The following is an 11,631-nucleotide window of genomic DNA, read 5'->3' as shown; positions in this document are numbered from 1 at the left end:
ATTTTATTTTTTTTTTCCCTTTGGCAACATTAAAAAAATAATAAAACATTTATTTTCTTTTCGTTTCTACATGTATACTTTTTAGGTTATGAATCCCCGATGTGGTTTCAGGATTTTGTAACCCACTATTTGAACTCATTACACTGAATAACAAAAAACTTCAGACATAGTTATACATATTGCTAGTTTATAAGATGAAAGTGTTGTCTGGCACTGAAAAGTGTCTAACTAGGACCATACGGTAATTGCCATACAGGCACACTTACAAATTCTTAGAGAGAGAAAGAGAGAACGCTCTTAGACCAGATATATTTGCTACATCTCCACTGTCTAATATATTTACTGGTGAGCACTTCATCTCTGAGTCTGGTATTGATTTATAAAACCCTGCTGTAATATTTCTAATCCCTCCATATATGCCCAGAGGATAACAGACCAGACCTGGCAGTGTTCGGCAAGACATACACGAGTCAAAGCAACATGAACCATGCCTGACTCGACTTATCCACACTTATCATGTTCTCAGACATTCATCTGACAAAACAGGCACATGCAGGCATGCACGCAATATGTGATTGTAACAGCATGAAAACTGCAGATTCACTGCATTTTCACTGAGCTGAAAAAAATGTGATTAGAGGGTATGAATTGATTACTGTTAGCTTGAGCTGGATTTCTATGCTATAGGACCGACCGCATCAGTGCTCACAGATGTAGCTGCTAATTGGTTATCAGACACAGCACACACATACAAATAGATTCCAAGGGGAAGAAAGGTAATGAAAGAGAGAGAGAAAGAGAGTGATGGAGAGAGATAACGTCTGGAATTACAACTCTGCAAATCAATCTAGCACACTCAATGTTCGCTGTGGCTGATGGAAACTATATTTTCTCATTTTTCACAGCTTTCCAAAAATATATTTGATGAAAGCAACTTAGAAAGGATCAGTAGGGATTTCATGACTCTCAAATATATACTTAATCTTGTGGAATTGGAGCAGTTATATTTGGTTTAAAGATTCCCTGCATATTAAACCACAAAACCATACAGGGAATGTCACACACAAACATCTTCTAACAGGCCATATTCTACATTTGCTGCTTTTTTCCCCATTAAGTCTGCTTATATTTTTGGATCAAAACAAAACAACCTTTTCTCTCTGACCCCTATAAAATAACCTTTTTTTTTTAATTCAAATTTCATTTTGTATTTATTTACTGTATGTATGTTTCACTACCGTTCAAAAGTTCAGTGTCTGTAAGATTTTGTACTGCTTTCTTATGTTTAATAAGGCTGCATTTATTTAATAAAAAATACAGTAAAAACAGTAATATGTGAAAAATAATTATTATTTAAAATAACTGTATTCTATTTAAATATATTTTAAAATTCAAATGTATTCCTTTGATGGCAGAGCTGAACTGTAAGGAGTCATTACAGTGTGATCCATCAGAAATCATTCTAATATGCTGATGTGGTGCTCAATATAAATTTCATGTTATTATCAATGTTCAAAACAGTTGTGCTGCTTAATATATATATATATATATATATATATATATATATATACATACAATAATGTAAAAGTTTCTAGAAACTATTATCTAACATAAAATTGACCTAGAATGAAAAGAAATGTCATAATGTCGACATACTGTATGATGAATTGTCCCACATTTTGTGTGCAACCCTGTTAGAGTTGACAGCAATGATCATGCAAATTTCTTTAATTTAAGGGGAATATCAGTAAACCATATTTTAACTATTTAATTTGAATATTTTGTTGTTGCAAATCAGTAAACATTTTCTAAAATTCTGTGACAGGTTTGCTAAAATTAAAACTTCTTACAAAATGAATAGAAAAAAGCTCAAATAATACTTAGTTTGACCCCATTAGGTTGGCGAGATGCTTTTGCTTATAAGGTTAAAGGAGTAGTTCACCCAAAATTGAAAATTTCCTGAAAAATTTCTCACCCTCAGGCCATCCAAGATGTAGATGAGTTTGTTTCTTCATCAGAACAGATTTGCAGAAATTTCGCATTACATCACTTGCTCACCAATGGATTTGTTGCAATGAATGGGTGCCATCAGAATAAGAGTTCAAACAACTGATTAAAAAAGCTGCATGGTTATAATAAACAAATTCATCATCAAGATGTCTTTAACTTCAAAAAGTTGCTTCCATCTATAATATGAGTTCTCTATCCATAATAACTCCATAGTAATCTTGTCAGAATCAAGAGAGAAATATGCACAGATCAAGCACTGTTTACAAGCAAACACAGTCCAAAACAGTTCTAAACAAATATGCTGGTGGATTTTGATGTGAGAGGACAACAGAGGACGGACTTTATCACTGGAGGAAGCATTATTATGGATTATGGGCTGGTATTTTGGCCAGAAGCAATGGTTTAAAGTTAAAACACCTTAATTGTGGATTTCTTTCTTTCAAACATGCAGCTTTTCACTTCACAATATGTTAATTGATGGACTGCAGTCATGTCTGCAGATTACTTGTGGATTATTGTGATGTTTTTATCAGCTGTTTGGACTCTCATTCTGACGGCACCCATTCACTGCAGAGGAACAAGTGATGTAATGCTGAATTTCTCAAAATCTGTTCCTATGAAGAAACAAACTCATCTACATCTCAGATGGCCTGAGATGGCACTGATCATTTGTTGGAAAACAAAAAAACAAAAAATTATTTATTAAGAATTTCAGGGCCTATTTTGTCTTGTATTTCTGGAAAGTGCCCCCACACCCGCTTTTAACCAACCACATGAACCTTAACGTAGACACACTCACACACATTAACCGCTGAGATGCCTCATTTCCCTCTTTTCATCTCTGTCTCTTTCTGACATTTTCTCCCTCATTCGTTCCTGTCCCCTTTCACATCTCTATCTCTCTCCATCCCTCGGTTTCCCTCTGATCTGTCTGGTTAGTGTATTACCGTGAGGGATATTTGAATGGTAATTGCACTCCCATGGTGCTGAGGTTTTAATCTGTCTGCTAGGGAAGAGGACCTCTATTAATTGAAGATGGAATTGCAGAGGAGAGCTGCGCTCTTTTGCCCCTCCATCTCTTGGGTTGCCTGTCCGCTGTCCTGAAAGCTGGGCCTTGTACTAGGAAATAATCCATCATCCTTCCAGACTGACAGAGAACTGACCCTCACATTCCGGCGACAATACAATTAACATTTACAATCTGCTCAGAATGCCACAGAATTCCACGGCGCAACATGTTAGTCAATGGGTTAACTAAATTACAAGGCTGAAATGTAACAGAAAAGAGAAACCTGAAGGGGAAATGATGGCAAAAAAAAGCTTGTCCATGTGAGAGTGATTATAAATGGGTCAGAACACTGACCTGGAATCAGCTTTTGCTGATTTTTTTTGCAATAGATCTGAACAGATGGGAGGTTGGCAAAGTCAATATGACATAAAAATTGACTTTTGTAAATTAGATTCCTGTTTTGCTGACATCACAAAAATCATTGTCTTATTTAGTATTTTTGTCCCAATTTCCTATATCTAAACATCCTCAAAACAGGATCAATTTGCTTATCTTGAATTAAGTTTATTTCACTTACCCTACTGGTAAATTGTTTTCTTGCTTTAATCATAAGCCTCACTAAAGATAAGGGACAGATATCACAAGAGAGATTGCAAAGCTAAAAGGGAGAGATGGAAAGACAGAGAGAAAGACAATCGAATAGAGATTATTTACTGCAGCGGATGGCGTTCAGCACGCACCCTCGGCTATGCACTGCAATGTATCACAGTAATGCCGTAGACTTCAGTGCCAGAAGAGCAGGCCTGCATCTGATACATGCCATTAGACACACCCATGTATTCCTCAAGCCCTCTGGCTCTCTGAAGAACAGAATGTCAAGACCCTGAAAAGCTGTCGCACATGTCTGTGACTCACCACACATCCTCAGAATCCTCGTCGCACTCGGCCCCAAACTGACAAATGTCACATGTTGATGTCTCCTTCTGACTGATCTCGGCTGAACCCTCGTTAACTGGAGAGAGAGAGAAAGCAAATGAGATGAGAGATCTTGAGAGTTGCACTTAAAGGGGTCATATTATGAGGTCTAACAGCGTTCATCAATGTCAAAATAATTCAGATGGCCAATCAAATCAAAGTAGGCTGGGTTAACAGTTCACAGAAGCAGAGTGCAAATTCCAGCAGGAAGCATCAATTTAGGAATGAGGTGATATGGAAATGTGCAAAATGCAAATCATTATAGTCAACTGTTTTATGATAGAAATGTTAAATGACCAACAGCTATATCCAGTGATGCAAACAACTTTTTTTTCCCTCAAATATGCGTGTGTGAATTACCAACGTCAGGGGTGTATTAACACACGGGGTTCAACGGGGTGAAATCCAGGGGCCTACACGTGGAAGGGGCCTACTGGCTGCAGTAATACATTATATTTTTTGAATAATTATTTGTAAATATGGATGTTTGCAGCAGTGACAACAGGGTCTTATTAGCACAGTTGTTAGTCAGAAAAATTAAAAATGGCACTTCATGGCCAAAAGGTTGCTGACCCCTGCCATATACAGTGTATATAGACGATAGTAACAGCCATCAAGTACGGTTAAATAATTAGTTAATTATTGCTGGGGACCAGCCCACTTGTTGCAGTATCAGCCAAGCTGCCCCTCAAAAAAATAAAAATTTAACCATAAAAGTGATGCATTATTGACGACAAACAGCCTGAGACTCTTCCGTTAGCCCACACCTGCATGAAAATCTGACATTATCACAAGTTTATCACCACAGAGATGAAGACACCTCACCTTAGTGGTTTATACTGAAAAAGGAACAGTGTTTGGTGTGTATTTGTAATGTAATCTAAGCTTGAATAGTGCCCCTGACTAAAACGCTTTAATTAGGACAGTGCTAATTGCAAATTTGCAGTGCTTGAGCCGCTATTGGCAGTAAATGAAAAGATCTAACTAAACATAGCATGAGAGTTTCTGAAGGCTAAATATGGGTCAAGCAGCAGCTTTTTGCCTGAAAAAAATAGCTAGTTTGAGTGGGTGTAAAGGAACAGCCTGATTTTCTACACATTATGGAGTATAAAGTGTCAGTTGTTGCAATGTGGTCACATTCAGATTCACAGAGTCAGGGATAGTGTGTAGTGTTGCTAATAAAAGCTAGACAAAGCATTTAAGCTAAAATGGAGATATTAGCTATGGGCTAAGACGAGTTTAGTAAAGAATCACCTCCTTCTTGTCGCTTACAATCAAATGCAGAATGTTAGTTCATACTGCATGATGAATCTGATAGTTTGAACTATAGCTACCCATGGATTCCTGTGATTGTCATATCAGTGCGGATCTGACTAGCTACACCCAGATTTCTGATAGTGAGAAGAAAGTTCTATAAGACGTATATTCTGCACAAGCAGCATATCTGCTGCCATTATAGCCGGACCCTATTTTCTTAGTTTACGGACATGATATAAATATGCAAAAACAAATGACAGGACTTTGAAGTTTCCATCCAAATCAAACCCGACAGCTCTGAATATAATTCCTTATTCCAGAGTCCTTTTAATTCACTTGATAATCAAAAACTAGGCATTATCATATGCCCATCCCATATATTACCACATTTTTGGGATAGTCCACCCAAAAATTTACATTTTGCAATCATTTACTCATCCTGAAATTTTATTTTTTTTGTCCATACAGTGGAAGTCAATGGTAACCAATTCCATTTTATTACCAACATTCTTCTGACTAACTTACAGAAAGTCATACACATTTGGAACAATATGAGGGTGTGTACATTTTGACAGAATTTTCATTTTTGGGTCAACTATCCCTTTAAAACCATTTTCTTGAATTTCCAGCAAAAACAATTATATTCTGTTACTTGCGTCCAAATACTTCCCTACGAAAACAGTATGTTAAAACAGTATGCTAAAAGAGTAGTATTTTAGAATTCACAGCATTCATTAAACAGTAGATGAGAAGTACTTGGATGACCTACTACTTCGGTTAAGATTCTGAATTGAACATCAGATGAACACTTTACTATCCCATGAGGCCATGGGAGGGGGTTTGTGAATTGCAGAGAAGCAAAACAGCTGATGCCGTAGGTCACATGACAGAGACAACATGGCGAATGTAATGCATCCAGGTTTCATTCATACTCCAAACTACGTAGAGTGTACTTTTTGAACGGGCGTGAAGTAAGTTCTTATTTAATATATGTGATTTGGGACACAGATTATGATACAAGATTTTGTTCATATATGTCCTTCCCTATTGGATACATAAGATCTCATGTTCAACAATACTCTTTCTCTCAAGTTAACAAAAGTTTGATTTAGAATCTGTATTTTTAAGAAGCCCCACTTGTATCTAAATTTCTCTTTTTTTTAGGAGTCAGTTGTCAAAGAATGGAATTAAGTGTGTTTTCATCATTGGATTTACGTGTGTGTGTGTTGGAAGACTTTTGTGCAATATCCCTGCTCAGTTATGTGTGAGTGAAGAGGAAGTGTTGTTTCCACGTCAATAGAACATATCTGATTCTGAGTGTGTATGTGTGTGATTTAGAATGTATGAGCCAGAGCTCATCAATGTTCTACACTCGGACATTAAAACATGTTTGATCTTCCTGGAAGAGGGGCAACACTTTCCTCAAGCTAAACTCTGATCCACACTGATCTGTCACCCCTCCATCCTTCTCTCTTCCTGCCCTTTTCTTTTCTATTTCCCTCCCTATTTCCTTTTTTATCCTCTCTTATTTCATTTCTTTTCTTCTCATCCTCAATTTCATGTTCCCATTCTTCTGTTGTTCCATTTTTTCCAGTCCCTCGTCTTATGTATATCACCTCCTGATCAGTCAATGGGATGGGCATGATGGCTAGCCGTTTAACAATAATTGAATAAATAAGAGTGGTTAACTATATGTAACTAAACGCCGTTCTTTTGTAATTTCTATTCACCGAATACTAAAAAATGTATCACTGTTTGTACAAAAATATAAAGCATTCAACATTGATAACAAGAAGAAATGTTTCTTGAGGACTAAATCAGCATATTAAAATACTTTCTGAAGAATCATGTGACACTGAAGACTGGACTAATGATGATGAAAATTCAGTTAAATATTTTATTTCACAATATTATTGTTTACTCTGTTTTTGATCAAATAAATGCAGCTTTTGATACTTTTAATGTAATTATTTTTTGTGTAATTGTAGGCAATGAATTATGAGATGCAAAATCACAGAGAGTTTTAGCATTCTAGAAGCATGCTGTATTTCACAGTAAAGGCCCTTTCACATGACTCACATCAGCTTTGCCCAATTAATTGAACTCTAGGAGCTATTACCTCCAGCGGCACACTGCGTGCCTGTCAAGCACTGTTAATGCATCACTCAAAGTTCAAACAATTTAAAACTTGATCCTGTTTGCCGTGACCTTTTAAAGCACAGCCAGTGATTACTGGAAAATTCACGTGATGAATGCATTTACAGGTCTTAAGTTTGTGATGTTTGTACATGCTTTTGCATCTCTAATGATGCCGTTTAGAGTTTTAAAAGCAATGAGATATTTCGAGGAGATTTTGAATTCCTCCTTTATTCAATTATATTTACCTTAATATTTCCAACAACAACCCAGTTCTTAAATTCATGTAAATCCATTTTTGACGAGTGTTTTTTTTCCTTTCTGCAGTGTATTGAATCAATTTCCATGCCCCTTTTATATTCTAAGCTTAAGCTTAAATACATGTTTTCGCTGTTTACTGTGTGTGCACAACTGCTTTCTTGGTACATACAAGTAGCAACCTCATAGAATTGGCTTTTCGTAACTCTATCTGCAATGCTTTTCATGTGGTGGTCAAAAGTGCACATGATGCTTGCACTAAAGCCTTGATGTGAGTTATATGAAAGGCTAATGTATGAAATGGAAAACCTGCATATTATTTTCTGAATACTGCACAGTATGCCTATTACAAAATAAGTGGTAACTGAAGCAGTTGCCAGTATTCTGCTAACATGGAGATCTTGGAAATAATAAAAAAAACATTTTATTTTGCATTTTCTTTACTTTTGTGCAAGAATTTCTTGTCTTTTTGCAGTCTGATCAAATAAATAAATCACTGGAGACTGTAAAAAATTACTGGAGTAAGAATTATTGGAGTATGTTTTCCAAGAAATATGATTTCATCCTTTCTACTTTCTAGCATTTCATGTTTAATTCAGTGTTTTACTTGCCATTTCTTTGTAAATAATTGTGAAACTTACTAGCAAATTCGGAGTTAACTTTTTTTCTGCGTATGCTTATTCTTTTCAGTGTATGCTATTCCAAACATAAAGCTTACTACATTAATTCTGTATTTCAGAACACAATGTGACTTGAACTTTATAAATAAAACTGAACTAATATCAGATGCAATTTTCAGCTGACTTACTTTTTGTGTCTCATCAGTTTATCAGACTTTCAAAAGCCTGACATTTTTACACAAAACTGGATTAAAAAGGCAAATTATGTTACTTTCTGATATAAACATGCAATGTGGTAATGTCATGTGACAACAATATAGCATGATATAGCAAAATGTCTACTTATTTTTTTTAAAGTACTAAGACCATTAGGTGTTCCATTCCAAACAGTCTCTTCCTCTCCATTTGATCGGCTGAACTTTTCTAATATTTCAGAGTAGATATCATCCCTCCCTTCAGAGTGTCCCTCCCTCTCTCTTTCTTCTGTTTCTCTCTCCTGATCTTCCTGTCACCCCATCCAGAATCTCTTTTTAATTAGCCATGCTCTAGAGTGAAATTCTTCATCCTGGATTCACTTCATAAGTACTGCTGGCATATTCACATCTATCAGGAGAGGCAGACAGAAGCTGCTGTCATCCGAACTCAGTATGAGCATTTTTGTGTGAGTGTGTAGATGTGAACATACAAAGCGAGATTATTATTGTAATGCTCTGTATTAATTAGAGATGAGTTGCAAATACTCACCATCATCCCCTGATCCAGAGCCAGCATCTACAAAGCAGAAAAACAGATGGTCAGGAACACAAGCATCATGTCCATTCAAACGGATTTCGTTGTATTTTTGAACCAATTCTAAATGCAACTTACAAACAAAAAAACAATACATTTGATAATTAGGTTGCACCTTCATAGATACAAAAGGTGTTGTCTGCAACACTGTGGCAAAATCATACATCCACACATATAAATCCAATCTGGCCAACTGAGTCACTGCTTCTGCAGATCATTTGCATTAAATTGAAAATTTTGTGATCATCTACCCAGCCTGCATGTTGTCGAACTTCTATGATTGTAGAGCTCAAAATTATCTTATAAGTTTACTGGCTGTCAAGTTCAATTGCATTTTCACTTTATTAAAATTAATTAGGTTGGGATTTGAACACAGGTCCTCTTTGCTCACTAAGAAAAAAACTGTAGTTTTAAGAAACAAGAATGCTGTAGTTTAGTTAAGTGATGATCAAATAGAGAGGCACAAATGTCAAACTGATGTTAAAGGCATATTCCTCTAAAAATGAAAAATCTTTCATTTAATTATCTTCATGCCATACCAGATGTATATGACTTTCTTTCTTCAGATGGACACAAACAAAAACAGTAAAACAATCCATCCCTGTGAGTCTATATGCAATTATACGGGTCCCCCAAAGTTGATGCATCATAATCGACACAAAGCAAACACTGCGATAATCCATGTGACCTCAGTTGATTAATCAATTTATTCTAAAGTTAAACTTAAGAAAAGGTGTGTGTAAAAAATACCAATATTTTAAAAAGTTTGATCTATAAACCATTGCTTCCGGCCAACTGTCATATACGTTGACACTTGACATAAATGTCATCACATTGTTAAGTGTGACATAAGTGCATTGTGTGAAGTGACGTCCTCTTTGCTTCCTCGTGTGAGCTTTTTATGTCACGCTTCACAATGTGCTGATGTAGCGTTTCACAATGCTCTCATTAATCCATGTTTGACAGCTGACCAGAAACAATAGTTTATAGTTAAAAAAAGTTTAAAACATTAGTTCTTACACACACAACTTCAGAAGACATTGATTCATCAACTGGGGTGGTATGGATTACAGTTTTGTGTGGTTTCTGAAGCGTCACTTTGGGGGTCCCATACACTTGTATTATATGGACTTTTTGTGTGTGTGTGTGTGTGTTATTAAAATTACTGTGACAGTTTTGTGTATTTATTCATTTTTGTCAATTTATTCATCACTTTAATTTTAGAAGTGTAAAATCAATCACGTGTAAAATGCAATAGAAGCAATATCACAGACATCATGCAAAATGAAAGTCAGTGTGGCACAGAGCACTTCTCTCTTAGCCCTATTTATTCAGGCATTTATGGAACACTAACGTACACAAGAGGCTTCTAATTCTAGAAGATTCCTGGGACTTAAACTGAGCTTTTATGAGCTCAATGGATTTAATCTGTAGAACTGAGAACTAGTGGGTGAAAGAAAAAGAACTATAGAGGGAAATGTATACATTAGAGTGGAAAGGGAGGGTGGAATGGAAAAGGAGCTTGGCTGTCACCTCATTTCCAATTTTTAACACTTATAAATCGGCCCTCCGGCTGCATCTGTACCACTCAAAATATAAATAATGGAGTTCTTGTGCTTTCATTTGAGGTGAAAACAAAAAGTAGCCCCAGATAACCCCACTTTCTCTCTCTCAAGTTCAAGGGCACAGCCGCTATGACTAGACTGTACCATGCTCTCACGCTCTCAGTCTTTCTCGCCATTCACCCCTGGGCTCGACGGCAGCTTTGGAAAAATCTGACATTCATCAATTTGTTATGATGGAGAGGAGCAGCTTATAGCTCTGTGCCCTCCCATCAATCACCCCACCAATTATTCCCCGCCCAGAACAAATATAAATCTTTGTTTGAGATGGCCACAGGACGGCGAGGCCTTAATGTGTTATTCCTTTAATTCCGAATTGTGCCTCTCCTGCTCCTCCGCAAAAGTACTTTTCTTAATAGGTATTTTTGTCTTGTTTTTCAGTAAAAATATCTCAACCTCTCTAAGTAAGGGGTAATGTACAGCCAGATGGTCACTATTGCAAAATAATACATTTTAGCTTAATAATTGATGTTATTCTATTAATAAAATGTAATCTATTAAGATGGCAATAACATTTATAATATAAACACGATTTTAGATTCACGATTCTTATGTTTAGCCTAATAACTACGCACATCACAAACCCGTCTTTTTAGGCAAGTACCAGATATATGTGTCATGCCATTAAATATTTTAATATGACAGAATTTGTATTTAAATGGATAGTTCACCCCGTAAGACCTTCGTTCATCTTTGGAACACGTGTGACATCAGTGGTTCAACCGTAATGTTATCTCTGTACACACAACACATCAAACTTTGAAACAGATGGACTACAGAAGGAGAAGACCATAATGGGTGTCACTCTTTTCAGTTACATTCTAAAAAATGCTGGGTTGTTTCAACCTAACTGTGGGGCAAATATGGACTAACCAAACCGTTGGGTTAAAGTTTTACATAAAGTTTTTAACCCAAAAGTTGGGTTCGTCCATATCGAAACAACCCAGCATTTTTT

General features: G+C 36.2%; 1 protein-coding gene across 1 annotated transcript in view; it reads right to left on the bottom strand.

Annotated features, from left to right (window-relative positions):
* Positions 1 to 11,631, bottom strand: part of LOC107584844 (tomoregulin-2-like) — a 48,270-nt gene that overhangs the window by 15,800 nt on the left and 20,839 nt on the right. Inside the window, exons 4-5 of the mRNA XM_016271604.1 lie at positions 9,010 to 9,036; positions 3,935 to 4,031 (exon numbers count right to left, since the gene is read on the bottom strand). Coding sequence (XP_016127090.1) covers positions 3,935 to 4,031; positions 9,010 to 9,036 — 124 coding nt within the window. The remainder of the gene's footprint in view (positions 1 to 3,934; positions 4,032 to 9,009; positions 9,037 to 11,631) is intronic.

This window comes from Sinocyclocheilus grahami, unplaced genomic scaffold (genome assembly GCF_001515645.1).
Source record: "Sinocyclocheilus grahami isolate Dianchi unplaced genomic scaffold, SAMN03320097.WGS_v1.1 scaffold63.1, whole genome shotgun sequence".
Taxonomy (NCBI): Eukaryota; Metazoa; Chordata; class Actinopteri; order Cypriniformes; family Cyprinidae; genus Sinocyclocheilus; species Sinocyclocheilus grahami.
This window is presented reverse-complemented; position numbering and strand designations above follow the sequence as displayed.